The sequence below is a fragment of the Trachinotus anak genome, unplaced genomic scaffold (assembly GCF_046630095.1).
Source record: "Trachinotus anak isolate AG129_WGS33_773 ecotype Australia unplaced genomic scaffold, CSIRO_AGI_Tana_v1 ptg000026l, whole genome shotgun sequence".
In the NCBI taxonomy this organism is placed as follows: domain Eukaryota; kingdom Metazoa; phylum Chordata; class Actinopteri; order Carangiformes; family Carangidae; genus Trachinotus; species Trachinotus anak.
The window spans coordinates 12,265,001-12,287,441 of record NW_027273877.1 but is presented as its reverse complement, the minus strand read 5'-3'; the positions used below and the strand labels follow the sequence as shown (position 1 = coordinate 12,287,441).

At 42.0% G+C, this 22,441-nt stretch overlaps 2 protein-coding genes across 2 annotated transcripts in view; both read left to right on the top strand.

Annotated features, from left to right (window-relative positions):
* LOC139609651 (protein NLRC3-like) overlaps positions 1-22,441 on the top strand; it is a 72,507-nt gene that overhangs the window by 15,478 nt on the left and 34,588 nt on the right. The window lies entirely within an intron of this gene.
* Positions 1,620-14,859, top strand: LOC139609610 (NLR family CARD domain-containing protein 3-like). Its single transcript, XM_071464447.1, has 10 exons — positions 1,620-1,724; positions 4,437-4,568; positions 4,795-4,908; positions 6,509-6,587; positions 6,741-6,969; positions 7,113-8,925; positions 9,031-9,204; positions 9,299-9,472; positions 13,325-13,371; positions 13,527-14,859. Exons 2-10 carry the CDS (start codon positions 4,480-4,482, stop codon positions 14,057-14,059), a joined length of 3,252 nt encoding a protein of 1,083 aa, XP_071320548.1. The 5' UTR covers positions 1,620-1,724; positions 4,437-4,479; the 3' UTR covers positions 14,060-14,859.

Here is a 22,441-nt window from a genome sequence, read left to right as displayed (position 1 = left end):
TGGTTAGAGGAAGATTTTACAAGTGTTGTCTGAAACACTGATCAGTGCATCAACTTTGACCAAACTGTGATGAAGAGTTTCAAACAAACAGAGCAAAGACAGTCACCCTCTGTCCCAGGACGCTGTTCACTGTTGCACTGTTGTTGGTCTTCAGCTCTGCAGCCACCTTTGACCTCTGCTCATCCCTGGAGATCATGAAGGCGTTGGGCGGCTTCTTGATATATGGCTTCCCTTCATCCTGCTGCTCTCACGCTTTCTCTTTCTATGGGAAAACAGAACAAACAGAAGAAGAGCGTCACCACTGTGACTGTGAGGAGAGAAGTATTTCAGAACAAGCAGCATCTTGGTAGACAAATAACACTCACCTGAAGCTGTGAGACATGAAATAGAAGGTGAGTGTGATTTGATGAGGACTCTGGCTTTGTTGTGGTCTTCCAGCTCCAGATCCTGAGCCAGTCAGGCTGACTTACTGTGACATGGAGGTGTTGGGTGGAGGAGCAGCAGGAGCAACAGGAAGGCCGTGCACCACCTCGCCATTCCTACATGACATCAACATCAGACACATTCATTAGAGAACAGAAAAAGTGTGTTTGAAGATACACACAGAGGCTCACACATGTGCACACTCGTGTGTTTGTCTGCTTTTGTGTTTGTGTGTGTTACTGACATTATTCCAGTAGGAACCAGGTTCTCCTTCACACCATCAGGGAGCCTCACCACTGGCACGTTGTTATTCTGGAGACATAAAACAGGTGATTGGACGAGCTGCATCATCATCTGTGTCACCTGTCCAGCAGGTGTCAGTGTGGCTCCTTTAAGAAGAATGATTGTTGTATTTATGAATATTAATGACACCCACGTGCCCAGCGCTTCACTCTGCACTGTGCTTACAAGTAGCACCGTGAGCATTAGTGAGATATCTGTGTGTGTGTCTTCACACTTCTGACAGACTCACACCACTAGTTTATCTTCACATTGTGTAGAAACACATAAGAACTTGTGAAAAGACACCTGAAGCAGTGTGATCCTTTTATAGCCTCACATCAAACTGTTGATTCTGCTTCAGGTTGTCACACATTACTTTTTACTCACTGAAAAAATAATGACTGTAGTAACAACTCAACCACAGAGAGAACTGACATTAACATGTTGGAGTTCAGTCACAGATTCGCTGGATTTTATGACTTTTAGAACTGACTTTTAACTGATTATTTTATTTTAATTTTACTGTCTTTAAACACAATGTTGATAGTTGCGGTTTTTATTGATTCAAACATTACTGATGACAAAATGTGTCACCGATAAACTTTACAGGAAATAACAACATATCAGTCAATAATCAATCAATAACCCATCAGATGAGTCAGATGATAAACTGCAGCTTTGTCTTGTTCTCTCCATCTGATTCCTGTGAACTGGAACCGGACACAAACACAGTGAACAGAGAACACAGATTTAACTACTGGTCTCAGCTGCTCTGTAGAACTAGTAGGATATCAAATGTGTGTAAAAAATTAATTTCCTCATCAGAGCTTTATGGTCCATCTGGTAAGGATTCTTACTGTCTGTTAATCATTGACCTCAGCTGTTGATTCCAAAGGTCAGAGCTGCTCTGTGATCAGATTTCCCTGAAGAAATCTTCAGTTGAAGATGAACACAGAGAGCTGCACTTTAATTTCACCTTCTCTCATCAGCTTCATGCAGATTATTTCCTCCATCAGAAGGTAACGTAACCAACAGCTTTCATCATGTTTGTGTCAGCGGCTGTTCACCTGATCTGAGAACAGTACAGATGCTGGTAGCAGCGATGTGTTGTTTTGTTGATTGTATTGGTGAAAAGGAATGAAACAGAAGAAGTAAGAGACTTCAGCCTGTTGGTAAATCAGAAACACCTGTGTGATGTGATGCTGCACTAAATGTTGTTGTGTTGACATGACTTCAAATGTTTGAATCTGTGGTTCATATGAAGTCACTGCTCTGTGCCGCTGCTGGAAGTTTCTAATATTGAGTCTCCTTCATCTTCATGTATATGAGGAGAGAAATGAATACAAACAGCTGCACATTGAAATGTAATCCAGTTCAACAGCATCATGAAAATGACCACAGACTGAATCCAATTCAGTTTGACAAAGATTAGATTTATTACACTGCTGTATTTTCAGTCATAGTAGTCTCATGTACATCCACTTCCTCTGACTGCTGTTAAAATAAGTCACATCAATATGAACTTGTGGTGTTTGAACCAATACATTAGACTTTCTGCATTTTTTAACCATTGTGGTAATTTTCGAATGAATAATTTAATATGTAAAGTTGTAAATATATGACTGAAATTTATGAAACATAATGTCACTGAGACTGGTGATAAAGGGTTATGATACAATGACAGAAGATTTAACAATCAAAATCGTCAAAGTATGATTGTTAGTTCTCTTTAGTGTCGACCAGTAACAGTGAACTCCGTGTTGGAACAGATGTTTTACAGTCAGTGACTTTGTTGATCATAAAACTGAAAATGTGCTGCTGGCAAGTTTTTGTTGAAGCCATGAACTGTGTGTGCCATTCATTTTATTGTTGACGTTTTGTGGCAGTGTCAAAGGTCACCACCTTCAGTCACTGTGAAAAATGATGCACATTAACAACCAGTGTGATTCAGTGAGTGAGGGACGTTCACCGTCCACAGTCCAGGAAAAAGAGTCTGAGGTTGTTCACAGGTCAACAGGAAATAAAAAGTCATCTAATTTTCACAGAAACACAAACACTGTTGAAATCATGAAATAAATTCAGTTATTCAACCAGGCTGAGAGCTGCAGCAACACAATCAGTATCTCCACACTACAACACTATAAAATGTTTTATATATAATATACAGAATCGATCACTGTAATCCCAGGAAATCCTATTTCTGGAATAATGGAGAATGTTTTTCAGTTTATCTGTAGATTGTGTTTGACAGATTTTACTCACTCACTGTCTCAGTTCTTCATTGTTCCTGGAGATGATGTTATTAATGTGAACCATAAAGGTTTACAGCTCTTTTAATGCAGCCATACAGTCATTGAAACTTCAGAACTAACATCCTCGTCCGACGACACTGGTTAAAGTGCAAAAGTCAAAGATAAGACATAAAATGGAAAAGTCGACTCCAGCACCAATAAAAGTAGAAGATCAGGTACATGTACAACCCTGTTTCCAAAAAAGTTGGAACACTGAGTAAAATGTAAATAAAAACAGAATCTGATGATGTGCAAATCATGTAAACACATATTTAACTGAAAATAGAACAAAGACAACATATCAAATGTTGAAATACTGAAATATTATTGTTTTATGAAAAATATTTCATCAATTTAAATTTGATGCAGCAAAAAAGTTGGGACAGGGCAACAAAAGTCTGGAAAAGTTGTGTAATGCTACAAAAAAACACCTGTTTGAATATCTCACAACTAATAAGGTTAATTGTCAACAGGTCAGTAGATGATTGGGTATAAAAAGAGGCTGCAGAGAGGCAGAGTCTCAGTGCAGCGAAGATGGGGAGAGGTTCACCACTCTGTGAAAGACTGTGTGGGCAAATAGTGCAACAGTTTAAGAATCATGTTCCTCAATGTAAAACTGCAAAGAATTTGTGAACTTCAGCCTCTACGGTTTATGATATCATTAAAAGATTCTGAGAATCCAGAGAAATCTCTGTGTGCAAGGAACAAGGCTGAAAACCAGTACTGGATGGTCAAGACCTTCAGGTCCTCAGGCAGCACTGCATTAAAAACAGACATAATTCTATAGTGGAAATCACTGCATGGGCTCAGGAACACTTCTGAAAACCATTGTCTGTGAACACAGTTCATCACTGCTCCACAAATGCAGGTTGAAACTCTACCATGCAAAGAAGAAACCACATCTAAACATGATCCAGAAACGTCACCAACTTCTCTGGGCCCGAGCTCATTTAAGATTTTTGATGATTGTTACTCCTTTTAACTGATACATACTGACTATCACTGATAAACACTGACTATTGCTCCCTACCACTGATCCATAGTGACTATTTCTCCCTATCACTGATCAGTACTGAACATGTCATGTTGTTGTCAGGACTTTACTGAGATTTTATTGATTATTGATTCCATATTGTTGGATCAATGTCAGATCCAATCAGTTGATCTCAGTCCTTCTGTGTGTCAGTGGATGTCAATGTTGGTCCATCGTGTGTGAGCTGGGCTGCTCTTCACCTCACTGCAGCTTCATGACTCCATCTAGTGGACTGATGGTAGAAGTACAGCAGCTTCCTCCTCCTCACACTGCTGACTGAATACAGCTGACACTGATATGAACCAGAGAAGAAGAGTCAGTCAGTGGAGCTGATATTTTTACAAGAGAAGTGATGTCAATTTCAGTTGATGTGCAGATGAATGATTTGTGTTTCTCTCCACATGAAGGTAGAAAGTGTGTGTGAGCTGATGTGGATGTGAATCCAGCAGCATGGATCAGTGTGAGGACAGAGAGGAGGGAGCCCCTCCCTCTAAAACCACTCCGTGTGGGGGCCATGAGAGCCAGACCAGAGCTCAGAGGTGAGATGAGGATCTCTAACTGTCCATGACTCTTCTCCATGTCAGAGCTCAGCACTCACATCACTGCTCCATCATGTCAGACAATCTGTTGATCAAAGGTCAGAATTTCAAACTGACACAAAGTCTTTTCACACTAAGTTACTTGTTGTATTTATTCAAAGATTGAACATATTTTTAATCAGTTTTTATTCAACATGCACATTAATCAGTTGTGTTGTTGTTTCAGGATCCAGCAGCAGAGACCAGACTCTCCTGAACCCAGCTGTCTGTCTTTAAAGAGCCACCTGTCGAAGGATGTTATCATTGACTTTAAAGAAGGACGTCCATCAGCTGATCAGATGTAAGCTGTAAAACTGAGGTTATTGTAGTAAAAAAAATAATTTGTACAACGTGTTGTTGGATCAGGTCTGAAATCAAAGTGTTTCTGTTTGTTGTGAATGTCAACACTGGAAGGTGGAGGTCAAACTGTGGCCGTCAAAGAGAGGGGGGAGAAGTGATGTGGTTTAAATCCAGTCTGTCCTTGAAGACATTCACAGTGTTGACTAGGGCTGAACAATCAATCCAAATATAATCCAAATCACAGGAGCTGCAGTTTACTGATGAAGGTAAAATGTGTCACAACGTTGTTGTGCATTGTCAGCACCATAAGTGTTGTGGTCCTACAGAGACACTCCGACCTACAAATCATATTCTCCAGACGTAAAGGAACATGTTTGTTTGGCACAAGCCCCAACAACAATCACATCATCATCATTTTTACAAATATCATGAAGCCCTAGTGTTGACCTCAGTTGGTCACATGAAAAATGACAGAAGTACTTTGTGTGAAGAGAGAAAGTCAAACCCTGCCTACTTTTTCACCTGCACACAGCTGACCAATCAGTGAGGGAGGTGGATGGAGAGGATTATATTTCATAATAGGCACTAGAACCGCCTCTCGCTTGAAGTCTACCTTTAGGTTTCCCACTAGGGTTGCCAACCGTCCCATGTAATATGGGATTGTCCCTTATTTGAAGGAAAAATGCTCCATTCCGTATCATTTTTGTCCGATATCCTGTGCTGTAAATAGAGTGGTGACAAGTCAAACCAAACTAGTTCTAGTCTACAAGTGGACTGGAGAAGTTCAACAATGAGCAGTCAACTGACCAGCTCAGTTCTTAAACCCTTATATTTAATGGCAGTGGTCCAGGTTCGAGTCCGACCTGAGGCCCTTTGCTGCATGTCATCTGCTTTCCTCTCTGATACTAATTGTAAAGCTGAGGTACACTGCTTTTGTTGTTACCCTTGATATTGTTGGGTTATAACCAATGAAAGAGTGTGTATCTGCAGTTTGAAATCTCCAAAAATGTTGCAAAAGTTGGCATGAAGCAGCAACAGATTCCCTCACTGAGCTAAATAAACAAACACAATCAAAAACAGTGCTACAGGATTACTGCTGCCGGCACCACGCCATCTGACAAACACCTCTGATGGAGGGAACTGATCCCTTCAGATGTTCCTGATTCATGTTTGAACTGTCATTTACTCAGTGAAACTTTACGGGTTCACTTTCATTTTCATACTAGTTGCTGCCCAGTACAACCAGTCTGATACAAGCAGACACTGAGCAGCTCCACTGGAGCAGCTGCAGGGTCTAGGTGCCTTGCTTCAGGCTCTTCAGCAGTGTTGATTGAGAGAGGGAGAGTTTTATGGAGGGTTGCTGAGAGACGTTGGGACTAAACCAAACTGGTGAACCCAAACACTGAGCTGGAAGCTACAAACAGCTGCAGACTGAGCTGTTGATTCTCAGTGGGATCAGCAGGACTAGTAAACCTTTACATCTACAGGGAGTGGTCTGATTCACTGTTCACATCCAAACATCACTTCATAGACCTTCAGCTTGTGTCTGTCTCTGTGTGGACAGACATAATGTGAGCTCATTCTTCATGATTCCTCCACAGAGTGGACCAGGGGAGCTCAGAGGTTCCCAGGGGTCAGTCTGCCCAGCAGCATCAAACACACCTGGACTCCATATTTATGGTCTGTGCATGTACAACTACTTTCACATCTGCTCACAATCATCTCCATGCTGCACTGTTAGACCAGTGGATTGTCAGTCTGTTCAACATGGATCTGATGTTTGGCTCCATGGTTTTAGTTTGATGCTATCACTCATGTAGTTTCCTGTTCCAGCTGCTGGAGGAGAACATTGTCAGTTTTGTGAAGAACGAGCTGAAGAAGATCCAGAAGCTTCTGAGTCCAGATTACCCAGAATGCTTAGAGAGCCAGAGGGAGGACGAGGAGGTGTTGGACAGTGAGGATGAAGAGCAGAGGAGCAGCAGCAGAGAGGCATTTGTGAAGATCACAGTGAACTTCCTGAGGAGGATGAAGCAGGAGGAGCTGGCTGACTGTCTGCAGAGCAGTAAGAGGATTTCTCTAAAGATTCAAAATGATGGAGAAATGAGACATTTAACGTCTCAACACATGAGGGAAATATGTTCATATATGTATTCTTTATGGAAATGAAAATATTTGATTGTCTGTATGAATCCTGTTTCTTTTAAGTTCATTCAGGAAACTCTGCTGCAGTTTGTCAACATAAACTTAAATCTGAGCTGAAGGAGAAGTTCCAGTGTGTGTTTGAGGGGATCTCTAAAGCAGGAAAACCAACCCCTCTGAATCAGATCTACACAGAGCTCTACATCACAGAGGGAGGGGCTGGAGAGGTCAATGATGAACATGAGATCAGACAGATTGAAACAGCATCCAGGAAACCAGCCAGACCAGAAACAACCATCAGACAAGAAGACATCTTTAAACCCCCACCTGGAAGAGATGGACCAATCAGAAGAGTGATGACGAAGGGAGTGGCTGGCATTGGGAAAACAGTCTTAACACAGAAGTTCACTCTGGACTGGGCTGAAGACAAAGCCAACCAGGACATACAGTTCACATTTCCCTTCACCTTCAGAGAGCTGAATGTGCTGAAAGAGAAAAGGTTCAGCTTGGTGGAACTTGTTCATCACTTCTTCACTCAAACCAAAGAAGCAGGAATCTGCAGGTTTGATCAGTTCCAGGTTGTGTTCATCTTTGACGGTCTGGATGAGTGTCGACCTCCTCTGGACTTCCACAACACTGAGATCCTGACTGATGTGACAGAGTCCACCTCAGTGCACGTGCTACTGACAAACCTCATCAGGGGGAACCTGCTTCCCTCTGCTCGCCTCTGGATAACCACACGACCTGCAGCAGCCAATCAGATCCCTCCTGAGTGTGTTGACATGATGACAGAAGTCAGAGGGTTCACTGACCCACAGAAGGAGGAGTACTTCAGGAAGAGGTTCAGAGATGAGGAGCAGGCCAGCAGGATCATCTTCCACATCAAGACATCACGAAGCCTCCACATCATGTGCCATGTCCCAGTCTTCTGCTGGATCACTGCTACAGTTCTGGAGGATGTGTTGAAGACCAGAGAGGGAGGAGAGCTGCCCAAGACCCTGACTGATATGTACATCCACTTCCTGGTGGTTCAATCCAAACTGAAGAATGTCAAGTATGATGGAGGAGCTGAGACAGATCCACACTGGAGTCCAGAGACCAGGAAGATGATTGAGTCACTGGGAAAACTGGCTTTTGAGCAGCTGCAGAAAGGAAACCTGATCTTCTATGAATCAGACCTGACAGAGTGTGGCATCGATATCAGAGCAGCCTCAGTGTACTCAGGAGTGTTCACACAGGTCTTTACAGAGGAGAGAGGGCTGTACCAGGACAAGGTGTTCTGCTTCGTCCATCTGAGTGTTCAGGAGTTTCTGGCTGCTCTTCATGTCCACATGACCTTCATCAACTCTGGAGTCAATCTGATGGCAGAGGAAGATACAACATCAAAGAGGGCAAAAAGAAGAAAAGTCCAATCTACAGAAACAGACTTTTTCCAGAGAGCTGTGGACAAGGTCTTGCAGAGTCCAAATGGACACCTGGACTTGTTCCTCCGCTTCCTCCTGGGTCTTTCACTGCAGACCAATCAGACTCTCCTACGAGGTCTGATGACACAGACAGGAAGTGGTTCACAGACCAATCAGAAAACAGTCCAGTACATCAAGAAGAAGATCAATGAGAATCTGTCTGCAGAGAAAAGCATCAACCTGTTCCACTGTCTGAATGAACTGAATGATGCTTCTCTAGTGGAGCAGATCCAACAGTCCCTGAGATCAGGACGTCTCTCCACAGATAAACTGTCTCCTGCTGAATGGTCAGCTCTGGTCTTCATCTTACTGTCATCAGAAGAAGATCTGGACGTGTTTGACCTGAGGAAATACTCTGCTTCAGAGGAGGCTCTTCTGAGGCTGCTGCCAGTGGTCAAAGCCTCCAACAAAGCTGTGTAAGTGTAGAGAGGATCTGGTTTGTTCATCATTACATAAAGACACTTCTCTCTGTTGGAAAATAAATTCCTCTCCTCTTTAATTCCTTGTTATCATCTCTTCAGACTGAGTCACTGTAACCTCTCAGAGAGAAGCTGTGAAGCTCTGCCCTCAGTCCTCAGCTCCCAGTCCTCTAGTCTGAGAGATCTGGACATGAGTAACAACAACCTGCAGGATTCAGGAGTGAAGCTGCTGTCTGCTGGACTGGAGAGTCCACACTGTTCACTGGAAACTCTCAGGTCAGGCTTCATCAACCTTATTTATCTGATGACTGTTTAACAGAGCACCAAGTGTTGACAGAGGGTTCCTGTGTGTGGTTTTGTGTGTCTGCAGTCTGTCAGGCTGTCTGATCACAGAGGAAGGCTGTGCTTCTCTGGCCTCAGCTCTGAGATCCAACCCCTCCCATCTGAGAGAGCTGGACCTGAGTTACAATCATCCAGGAGACTCAGCAGTGAAGCAGCTGTCTGCTGGACTGGAGGATCCAGACTGGAGACTGGACTCTCTCAGGTATGGACAGACACTGACTGAAAGAGGAGAAGAGCTGGAAACATTTCCTCTGTCAAAGCTGATGACAGATTTGTACAGAAGTTCTTTGCTTCGGCAGAACAATCCCAGAGACTGTTGTTACGTTCCCCGATGAGGAACTAGGGGATGAGGGGAAGTTGCAAAATAAAAAGTTTCATAAAGGGAGGGGCCACACCTGAGCAGGAGAGAGAGCAACAACATAAGACCACACCAGACCCCAGCATTAGGGTCGTAATACTGTAGAGACCTGTTCAGTGTTGATGCACTAATAACAACTGAGCAACAATAATAAAACCATCTCCACTGCTCAGAGACATTAATCTCCCAGTGTCTTTAACCAGGGAGGAAATAATGGAGAATTCAATCAGGTGGCACCATCATGTCTCTGTCTTCTAAAATATTGATGATGAATAATTACCTGAACTTCTGTAAGATCCTGATCTTGTGATTATGTGATCTGTTGTATTTAGGTTACAGTAAATCGTAACTGTGACATGCAGATGTAATAACTATATGGAGGCTTCCAGCTGTCCAACTGAAAACAACAAGACTGTCCTTCTGTAACAAATGTGCCCACAGGTCGTCTGTCAGCAGGTTATTATAACCCATAGTTAGGTTCTATTGCTAGGCTACATCTAGTGGTTGTAATCATGATGACAGGAGCAAAGGGAAAAGTGCAGTGATGTAGTTTATAGAGCGACAAAGTCCATGTCAGGAGGAGGTTGGAGTGGATAGATGGGTTAACAAAACACAAGAATATGACACAGGAGAGCCGTGTTCGATTCCCATGTGAAAGTAGCCGTTTATGTTGTTTCTATTATCCATCACCAGAGCCCTTGAAAGAGAGTCGGGTCAGTGGAGGTCCAAAATGCTTAACTGTCATGTGATTCATGGAGCCCTCACATAGTTCCTGGAAGTTAGAGGTGGGAAATTTGAAAACGAGGTAGAGAAGAGACAGAACTGTGGTTTTTAAGCAATTTTTGGTCATTTATTGGTCATTAATAATAATAAATGCATTGATTTACAATATGTATACAGCACACTGACACATGTATATAATTACATCACTATATTCTTTTAAAAGAAAAAATAGTTCCTATCTGAGGACATAAAGTCTATGTTTACATTTCATAGATCTCAAAGAAACTCAGAAACATGAATAGTATGTGAAGTGGTTTGTGCCCGTCTTCTGTCTTACATATAGTCTGCACCATGGTTTATTGTGCTGCATGGGGATGCTGCATTCAGTCAGAACAATGAGGATTTAGCTCGGGTCAGCAGGAGCTACCTTACCATCACTAAAGAGGCTAACAACAAAAAATATGCATTAAACACTACATTTGCACTTTTTCCTCAAGGGAAGAATACATCATTGGCTTCATGTTTGGTTTATTAAAAAAAGGAACAGGGAAAGTTTTGTAAAACCCAGGGAGGTGAGACAGAGTGAGAGTGTTGTCTGACTGCAGAAAATGTTCAGGCTCCACTGAATCCCCCTCTGGTCTTTCAGTCTCAAATATGCAGTTTTGTGATGGATCACAAAAAGCTGCTTCTGTATTATTGTGTAACAGTAGCTTGTTTTCCAAAATGGATATTCACACAGGCCCCGCTGATATATTTATCTAATATTTAACTAACCCCCCAAAAAATCACGTTTAGAAGCCTGTTACTCCAATTCCACAGCGTTGGATGAAATGACATTACGAGAACGGATTTTAAAATTAATGGGCTGCTCCTGGCTAATGTTGTGTGTTGCTGACCTTATCCATATCCAGTAACTCAGTCTAATCTGTTATCTGTTAATGTCCCTAAATCTTCCTATTTAGTGGGGAAACCACTAAACTGCTTTAATGCACATGTTAACATCATTCAACTGTACCAATAATATACAATCACATTCTTTACAAGTCTTACCTTTCAAACGTGCGTCCCAAACAGCATATTCTGTTGTTACTCCACTGTGCTGCTGCTATTTGCTGCTAACTTCCTGGAACTATTGAGACGCTCCATGATCCACCATTGCTGCAAAAACATGGTCCATTGGAGTGAACGGAGATGACGCGACTCTCTCTTTCAAGGGCTCTATCTATGAACGTTCATTGTGATTATTGTAACCATGACAACAAAGATCAGCTTATGTTGAGGAAGTTCTTGTTTGAACCCAAATCACTTCCACTTCCCAAATCAAATCACTTGATGTTTCGCTCCAGTGAAGGGAAATAGGAGCGCAACATAAAAGTTGAAGGAGGTTTCTGCCCCGGTGGAAGCAGCGTATTGTCAGGAAGTGAAGTCATTTATTACAAGTGTTAGAAGCAACAACTTCAGGGTGAACCAAGGCCAAAACTATAATCAGAAGAAACTCTCTCCCAGAAAGTGCTAACTAACCCGAGGTGAAAACAAAGGAAACTAAAGACACCAACTAAACCTGGCTCCCTAAGGTAAAGAAAAACAGGAGGAAACAGATCAAAAATAAATGGCAGTTCACCCCTACAGCTTCAGTGCTATTTACAATAAAGTGAATTCATCTATTTACATCCCCCAAAACAAAACCCAAATCTATTTCATACTCACAGCGGCACTGGGCCTGATCAAAAGTCACAGTTGACCTAACTAACAGAGAGAACTAACACACAATCAGACTGGGGGCTGGGACAGAACCGAGCTGCTGCTGTCAGCTCTGTCACCGGAGCACAGGACAAACCATGGAGTTTGAAATGCTGGATATTGTGAAGCAGCCGACCAGCAGCCACCACTTCCCCGGGCCAAGCCCATGCATCCAGCCAATCAGGAGGGACCTAGAGGGGGAACACACGAAGCTCCTCACAGACAAAGAGCACTCACTCTCACACAAAAAAAACTGTCACAGTCACACCACAGTCATACATGAGAGGAAACTGGACATTAGTCAATAATACAACCAGGGCCTAACACCATCTTTTCCTAAACCTGACCAACCATTGACCATTATTATAATAACCAAGGCGACAGAGGTAGGGACAGCTGCCGCTGTAGGAGCACTATTTCAGGAGACACTCCTGACAAAGGGTGGTTGTTGTTCAGGTTGGAGGACTGGTTGAAAAAAAACTCATTGTTGTGAACAGTTGAATAATTAGTGTTTTTGAGTGAATGTTTTGAACATGAAACAGCTGTTTTCAGTTTCTGTGTCTTGATGCCCAAACAAATCTGACGCCAGATCAGATGAAGACACAAAGTGGCTCCTTAATGAAAACTGTACAGCAGCTGTAGTTTCACTAGTCTTCCTCTCTGAGCCTCTTCCTCTTTGCTCTACAGTTTCTCTGACTTCCTCTGGACTTTAACTTGAAGTCAAATCAAAATGTGGCGACAGAAGCTCGTATGGTTCCTGCTGCTGTGTGACAGCTGATGAATAAACACATCAGGTCTGATGTTTCTGCAAAACTGTTCAGTGACCTGTGAACATCATCTGTCAGATTTATTCATCTAACATGTCACAGACTGAGACACTGTGGAGCAAAGTGACACATGAAGCTCATTTTAGAGAGGACTGAGAGTGTGTGTGTGTGTGTGTGTGTGTGTGTGTGTGTGTGTGTGTGTGTTTGTGTGTGGCTCAGACATTGTCCTGTAAGAAGAGGAAGTCTAATGAAGCTACAGCAGAAAAATGTGTTACTATCTGAGGACATACAGTCTATGTTTGAGGATAACAGCTAGCATCAGCATCATTCTCTGTGAATATGCGTCCATACATACAAGCCTCCATTTGAACACAATCATGAAACAATGTGTGTGTGAGAGCCATGTAATGTCCATGTCTGCATGCTGACAGAGAACGTGCTGGTCTGACCCCCCTCCCTCTTTCAGGGTGGAGCCTGCTGGAGTCCAGTGGTTGAGACCAGGTCTGAGGAAGTGTAAGTGTGTTTTTCATTGACTCATGAAAACAAAGCAGCACATTCAACCATCTTCAAACTGTCACATCACTGATGTCATGAGTCATGATCAGACTGTCAATAACTGATCAGATGATAGATCAATAACTGTGGATGTGTCTTGTTCTCTCCATCAGATTCCTGTGAACTCACGCTTGACACAAACACAGTGAACACAAAGATCAAACTGTCTGATGACAACAGGAAGATGACACGTGTGGAGGAGGATCAGTCGTATCCTGATCATCCAGACAGATTTGACCAGTGTCCTCAGCTGCTGTGTGGAACTGGTCTGACTGGTCGCTGTTACTGGGAGGTCGAGTGCAGAGGAAGGGTTGATATATCAGTGAGTTACAGAGGAATCAGAAGAAAAGGAAACAGTAATGACTGTTGGTTTGGATTGAACAATCAGTCCTGGAGTCTAATCTGCTCTGATGGTGTTTACTGTGTTTGGCACAATGAAATAAGTACACGTATCTCCTCCTCCTCCTCCTCTGTCTCTCACAGAGTAGCAGTGTATGTGGACTGTCCTGCTGGCTCTTTGTCCTTCTACAGAGTCTCCTCTGACTCACTGATCCACCTCCACACCTTCAACACCACCTTCACTCAGCCTCTGTATCCTGGGTTTGGGTTTGGGGCCAGTCCTGGTTCCTCAGTGTCTCTGTGTTGAGTGTAGCAGAGAGAGCCTCTGTTGAACAGAGAGAAGAACTGGTTTTTGTTTCTGTCCCAGTCTCTCAAGCTGCTGGAAGACTTGTCAAACGTTTTGTGGTCCTGGGTTTTAATCCTCAGGTGACTCAGTGAAGTTTGAAGTCAAACACTCAAAGTGAAAACTGAAAATCTGTCACAGCCTCAAAGTGGTGAGACATTTAGAGGTGGTGTGTTTGATCCTGATCACGTCAGAAAGTCCAGCACCCAGAGTAAAGATTGAGCAGCTTTTAGAGATGATGTCTCCTATGTCTCATGGTCTCCCATGGTGTTAGAGACTCTTCAGGTGTTTTACATTCAGGTTTGATCCTCAGGTGACTCAGTGAAGTTTGAAGCCCAACACCCAAAGTGAAAACTCAAAGGCTCTGAGGGAAACTTGTCAAACTGTCTTTGAGTGAATTAGAAAGCTCCTGACTCCCCTGAAGAGTCTGAGCCTGAGTCTGATCACATATAGCTTCCATAGACTCTTTATATACAGTCATTGTTTGTGTAACCAACCTTAGTGATGTAAAGTGTATTACAGTATAATAACAACTTGGAGCAGTTATAAGACTCTGGCCAGGATCAGAAGACACTAAATTCGTAAGGAGCCAATGTGTTGAGCAACAATAATGAGACAGGCACTGTAATAACTGTTGAGTAGCCACTCTTGTATTTTTACAGTGAACAAAGAGAAATGTTCAATTTGTACAAAACCATAAAATAATGACCCAAATTGCCAAAAATAAAAGAATAAAGTGTCCGTTGGGGCCCTTAGAAATAAGAGTTGTTGCAGGTGCACCTGATTTTAAAGGTCCAGTGGAGTGTAATGTGAATGTATGGGTGTGAGTGTGTACGTGTGTATCTCCTTTGTGGTGATTCTTCCTCAAAGTGCTTGACTCGCAATCTGTCATGGCCGGAATCTCGTCCTGGTCCTTCCGATTTTCTCCCGTCCTCTCAAAAACCTGACCTATACACAAGGTCATATAATTTACATTCTTTTCTCAGATGCATCATTAAAGGTTTAAATGTCAAAAATCAACATATTGCATCGAACCTGATATGTTCATCTTCTTCAATCTTATCAAATCTCAAAGCTTCAGTTTTTAGTTTTTTGTTGTACAACATTCAATAATCAAGTGTATCAAATATGAGAACTAAGTATTCAAGTGCTCCCATATTTATCTGTTCATGTGAACAGTACTTCAATAATATTTACGCTAGGCAACCATTTATATTCAAAATATATATCATAACCATATCAAAATCATGTGCAAATACATAGAAAATACACATTGAGTTTGTTTTAGAGGTATCAAAGAGGTGTGCTTAATTACTCCAACACTATAGGCCTATTTACCAAAAATTACCCTCTATGCAACTTTAAACTCTCAGTGAAATGAAATAAATTCCTTCAGTAGTTTGCATATTACAAAACTAAATATTATTTTACTCTCATCATATGATTTACCAAATTACTTTCTTTCCCCTTTAAATTGGCTTTAGGAAAATAAAACAAACCTCCCTTTCACATTCATACATCGGCATAAAATAATAAACACAATATGCACATGTTCAAAATATTGCACCATTATTTACTTCAGTTCACTCTCATAACCTTTAATATGACCACTGCTCTCTTCCAGCACACTGAGAAACCACAGAGAAATAGCATCAGAGCAGCTAAAGGGAATGTTTCTCACCGTTGCTCTGTATTTCAAAGCCGAGCACGCCGATGTCGGAGCTGCAGCGGCTCTCCAGATGGAAGGTAGGTAGTTAGCCTGTTAGGCACAAGAAGACAGGTACAGTAACAACATGTGGAATGACAGCAGCAGGTTCAGGTGCAGCAGCAGGTCCAAAAAAAACACACCATGCCTGGTGTCTGCAGTTTATGATCTGACTCAGATCATCAGGACAAGTTGTAGAGGAGCAGAAGTCAGTGTGTAAACGGAGCCACAGGAGGAAACAGCTCAGAGACAGACATCAGATCTGTACAGAGTTCAGGCTGAGTGAGTCTCAGTTGTTCACTTTATATCACATGTGTCAAACTCAAGGGTGGGAGGCAGAGTATATGTTCGCGGATGTAAAGGGCAAAGCTGTGTGTCTTCTGTGCGGAGACAGTGTGGCTGTAATGAAAGAATACAACATTAGAAGACACTATGAAACGAAACACCACGACAGATACAAGCATCTGGACACGACACAAAGGCTCCAGAAGTTAGAAGAGATAAAAAGAACTCTGGTGTCACAGCAGGCTATGTTTACAAAAGCCAAATCACAAAGCAAGGCTGCTGTTAAGGCCAGTTTTATTGTGGCAGCAGGGGTTGCAAAAACAGCCCGGCCCTTTACCGAGGGAGAATTTGTCAAAAACGTGATTAAAGTTTGCGATGCAAATGTGCACACAAATGTGCCCAGGAAAAATGCCAGCATTTTTAAACGTGAGCCTGAGCCGAAACACCGTTGCTGACTGTGTACGTCAGCTTGCTGCCAACCTCCAACAACAGCTTGTGGGAAAGGGAAAAGATTTCATCGCATACTCCTTTGCTGTGGATGAGAGCACCAACACTTCTGATACTGCCCAGCTGTCAATTTTCATCCGTGGAGTGAACTCAAGCCTGTGCGTAACAGAAGAACTTTTGGGATTACGAGCAATGCATGGCACAACTACGGGGAAAGATCTCTTTTAAGAGGTATCCAGATGTGTAAATGAAATGGGGCTGCTGTGGGATAAACTCGTGGGACTGACAACAGATGGAGTGCCATCAAAAGAGTGGATTGGTGGGCAGGATCCGGGAGAAGATGCAGGAGGAAAGTGATAAGCTGACAGCTGCATCACTGCATCATACATTTCAGAATATGGTGACTTGCCCTATCACAGAGAGGTGCGATGGCTAAGCCAGGGAAAGGTGCTGGAAAGATGTTTTGAGTTGTGTGAGGAGATCTGTGAGTTCATGGAAAGCAAAGGGAAAGACACAACAGACCTACGGGACAAAAAGTTTCTGTGTGACATCACGAGCCACCTTAATGCGCTCCACCTGCAGCTTCTGGGGCGGGGCCGTGTCATCACTGACATGTACGCTACAGTGAGGGCTTTTAAAACCAAGCTTTTAAGGCTTTTAAGACCAAGGACGGTCTTGGCAAATCCTTGGCATTCCCAAAACTCTCCAGGATGGGAAAGACCTCCATGGGCTGATTAAGGAACATAAAGAAAGAAAATGGTTGGAGGACTACACCTGCTAATGCCCTGCAGTGTTGCAGTGATAAAGCACATTAATAAGGGTGTTTCATCATGGTGTTTCTTTGCCACAGAGAATTACCTGTTGCAGATTGTTGTTTCTGCCCTCATACATGGAGCTGAGGTAGTGAACGATCAGCTTGGTTGCCTCAGTCTTTCCTGAACCACTCTGGCCTCTACACAAGGAATACAAATTACTGGAGAGATGACAAAACCTTTTCAATTGTTTGGACATTTTATGCCTTTATTTGATAGTTTATAGTGGGATGATGATGGTAAATGAGGAGAGAGAGATGATTTACAAGAAATGTCCTCGTCTTGTTCTCATCAGGACCTGGGGACACTGAGGCCCATGGTTGGCACCTTAACCCCAAGGCCTCCAGACTGCCCCATGACATAGATCCTTAGCAGATTGATAAACTACAACTTGGGTTATAAATAAATAAAACAAAGTGTATATTTGAGCTACTGCCTGGGTCCTTGGCCTGAGTCTGGCCCATATGCTTCCACATCTGGGCATTTTCCTCCGCTGTTTTGTGCGTGTGTGCCAGAATTAGTCCAGATGTGGAAGTAGCATCTGACAATCATGCTGTATATGGGCCAGATTTGGGCCATATAAACACACAGTACAGCTGAGGCTGCTATGATATGTTTTGGAGGTATTTGATTATAAACCAAATTACTGGACAAATTGAAATATTGTCTTTAGCACATATGGTTTAAAGGATAATAGTGTTATCCTTTATTTTTCTGACTGTAAGTAAATCTGAAAAAAATGCCAAAGGTAACAATTTGTCAGACCATCTGTCAATACTTTCTGACCTGATCTCCAAGACCACTGCTTTGTACAGAGAACATACATCTTTAAAAAACGCTCAGTAATTTCTGAAAACAGATGGTCACTGTAGTTTCTATCAAACATCAGTGAAACTGGAGGAAATCGTGCATTTTTGGGCACTATTTTCAGCAGCGGATGAATCCACATTTGGTGGGTGAGTATTTCTGGCAGCTGGACAGTGTGTGTGCGAGATTAAGTCAAAATAAAAAATGTGTGTGTGTTCAGGGTGATGAAGGAACATGTCGCCCAGTCCAACAACAGTGTGGCTCACTGATGCTTTTTTTATAGTTTCTGAACAACAGCAGTTTTTCTATCACTACGGCACAGAGGAATAAGATATATCATTACTGGTTTAGGTCTGTTTGCAGGATTTGTTGGTAATAAAAAAAGGTATATTATTAAGCTTTATCCTTTAAAATATATATGTGTACAGATGATGGGAGAGAGCAGGTCTTCTGGTTAAATTCTGAGACGATAGAATGAGAGCACACAGGGAGATGTTTTGAAGTGAATGAAAGGTGCTCTGTGTGTGTGTGTGTGTGTGTGTGTGTGTGTGTGTGTGTGTGTGTGTGTGTGTGTGTTTGTGTGCGTGTGTGTGTGTCTGAACTCACTCCAGTTGGGGCAGATCTTCCACTTCATCCACCTCTACAGCTCTTTTGCTGCCTGGCATCACCACCTTAAAAAAAAGGCAGTAACATGAGCAGATCCGGAGACACGAGTCAAAATAAGAAGTCCACCTCCACCACGCTCCTCAGGACCAAGACCTTCATACACCTCAGCCCTCACCTTCTCTCTACAGCCATCTTCTAGTCTGGCGAGCTCTGTATATATCATTAGATTCTCAAAACCTGATCGAGAGCCCTTCATGTGTTTTGTTTCTACGCTTCTCTCTGCTGCTAATGTTCCATAAACCTTCCACAGCAGGTGACTGATCCACTTGCAGCGATGGTGCAGCGTGCTGCAGCGTGTTTTAGGTTCTATTGTATCTGCACAGACCAGGAGATGAATAAACCAACAGGAAGTCTTTTATGGCTCATTGTTTTGTGTGCACAGCAGCTGTGAGTGATGAAGCAGAACCGACTCCAGCTCCTGGACATCAGACAACCATAGACTCACTGTTCTGAATGAGGGTTGGGACTAAAGTGTGTGGTGGTCAGTCACTTTGGCTCAGAGCAAGTTTTTCTGGATGACTATTGGGCAATTTGCTATGAAATTCAATATACATTTATTGATGAAGGGGGATTCTTAGAGTCTGGCACCACAAGATCTCTCCTTTCCAAACACATTGGTTCACTTTTTAGAGCAGGCCAAGGTGTTTGGAGGTGAGACTAAGATGAAATACAGCTACAGTAACTACCATTTTACACTGTATCTGTATCTATCTGGACCACAAGTACTTTAAAGAGCCTGCCCACCCATTGTCCATCCACACAGGCGTTTCCACTCGTTTGACCTCATTAAACCTCCTGTGAGGACTGTTAGTGTGGGTAAGGTCACATCTTCATCATTGTTAGTGGTTCATGTGAACACAAAGCGGTGCAGTTGCATGTGAATGTGAGTGAATGTGAACAGATGCGTGTTTGGTCCAGGTGTGCTTTAGTTGAAAATATCTCAATTTACACCAAGGATTTGCAAATAATCAAAAGCTTTAAGGCTCCAGTTCATGAATGTTGAAGAACTAAAAGCAGAGGGATATGAAGGAAAATAAAGAGCCAGAATTCCCAGGAGCCAGTGCATACATTGGTAGCTGGCTACAGGTTATGTCTCTGCTGTCAATACTTTGGTTGTTTGTGGTGAATAAATATGGTCAGTCTGTTGTTTCTTCCATCCTCTAGGCCGGGGGAGCTCACAGGACTTTCATAATGCAGTGTTAATACCTGTGTGCTGATGCTTCGGCTCTCCAACATCTCCTGGTTGGGGCCCTCTGATTCCCATGGGCCCCTTCCATTGTTGGCAGAAACAGTCCTGACCTGGCCCCGTTATCATAGACTGCCCCTCTGCTGCAAAGAAACTACAGGTATTAAATAAATATGTTGCACTACAGTACAATATCATACTTCAAGTAGAAGTAGAAACATGAAGCAGGTATGCCGACAGTACCTTAAAACTATATGTTTGCTAAATTTACTCAGTTTACAGCACTGGAAATTAAATATTTAATTGAACTTTATATTCATGAATAAGAGGTTTATTTGTCCAGTTACTTTCGGCCCTTCTAATCATCACATCTGTGTCTATGAAGAAATAAAATTTCTACACCGTTCGTCTGATGTGCATGTCAACACATCACACCTCACACTGAAACACAAGTCAGCACTTCAACCTTGTTGTCACTGTTTTCTCTTCCAGTTCAGAGACGACACTGCTCCTGCTGCTACTTCCTGACTGCTCAGTCTCTACTTACAGTCTTTTTCCTGCAGTTTCCTCAAGGTCAGGCCCTTATCAGCTATCAATGCATCATCAACAAATACACAAATACAGACTGAATGTGTCTGGTGGCAATTTTCTACATAACTTCAACACAACTTTCTGGACTCTGAAGTTATGAAGCTGTAACCTGAGATAAAAACGAAAACTCCAGAAAAGCTATATAGGCCCGGGAACCCAGCCATGGTTTTATAGCTCATTCAACATCTTCAGGTTGCAGATGATGATGACTCATCTTGCAGGGTCTTCCTGAGAGAGAGCTGCTTCTGTCAGCCGGCCCAGCCTCGGCCAGGTTCCTTAGAGAGCTCAGGCTGCAGTGAGGCCACCACCGTGGCTCAAGGCAGTTAGTGGACAAAGCTCCTCATTTCATAATGGATGATCAAAGCTCTTGGCTGTGCATGTATGACAACTGATCACTCCTTTATCTGCTTCATCAGAGGTGGCCTGGCTGCCACGGTTCACAAAAACACAAAGATTAAAGTTCAGCTTTTAGAGAAAGAAAAAAAAGAAAAAACAGAAAGTGAAAGAGAGCACTGAGTTTTGGAATATAATCAGACGAGCCAAATGATGGGCTGGAAGTCTAAATGTTGTCCTCATTCGATCACTTTTCTTTGTAGATGAATGATGTGGGAAAATATCAGTTACAGAGTAAAGATGTGTGAGTGTAATAAGAAAATACAAACAGACACATTAATTCTTGGGAGAAAACATGTAATAATTATCCACAAGGAACTGGAGTGTGAAGTTACAAGTCAAAGAAACTAAAGAAAAAAAGAATTGGATTCTAAATCGAATCACTGCAAAAATATATTCTAGGCTGTTGCTAAAATACCCAGCATTCTGAGACACAGGACCAAAATATTCCCTTGTATGATCTAAACAGCAGCCAACCCCAGTTACAACAGGCCCACAGGTACAGTGGACACATAGATACTGTCTATATTAAAAACATTTCACTACAGTAGCTTACAATTACATTCCTAAATTACATTATTCATTGCTGGCATAAAGAAATGGTTTACATAAGGAGGAATGTCAAAAATAAAAATGTTCACTTAGTCAAAATTTTGATCCAAATAAAAATGACTCAACTTAAAAATGATATCAACAATTATGAGATACTAGGTAAAAGTCATTTTAGTCAAAATTATAATAATAATAAGGAGTTAAACTTGGTGAAGTATGAGATTTAAATAGTCAAAATGATGGTGGTACTAAGTAATAAGCTGTTGATGTAAAAGAACGATTTATGATGCTGGATCAAACTGAGAGATGACTTGATGATAATGTAACACCAAATTATGAGACACCAAGTCAAACATTTGTGTCTGGAGTAGAAATATAACTTTTAAATTAAAATATCACCAAGTAAAGATAATGACTTATGAAAAAATTGTAACTCTACGTCAATGAGAAAATAACAAAAGAAAAGAGAAAATAAATACTGACTTAATATTTTCATTTTGAATTTGGCATAAAAAAAGAATTCCTTATGCATGACTTTGACTTAAAAAAGTCAGTCAATTTTAACTTAGTGTCTCAATCATGACTCAGTATCTCACTAGTTTTGAAAAATGTTTGTTTTTTTTTGTTTTCATATTTTGTTTTAATATCTCAGACTAATTATCTTATTTTTTTAATCTAATATCTCATAATTTTGAGTCACCATGAGTTTAAAAGAAAAAATAAATAAATCATGCCAAATGTTTCATCTGATTTTTTTTCCTTTCCCTGGCAGAAATGGGCCTCCATACCATAAATCTGAAGTTCAACTCAAGAAGAACAGGCACAAATCACATAAAATGCAGTTACAAAATATACAGTCCAGTGTGTGGTCTTTAGGCACAGGTGGTGTCTCTTCCTCCACC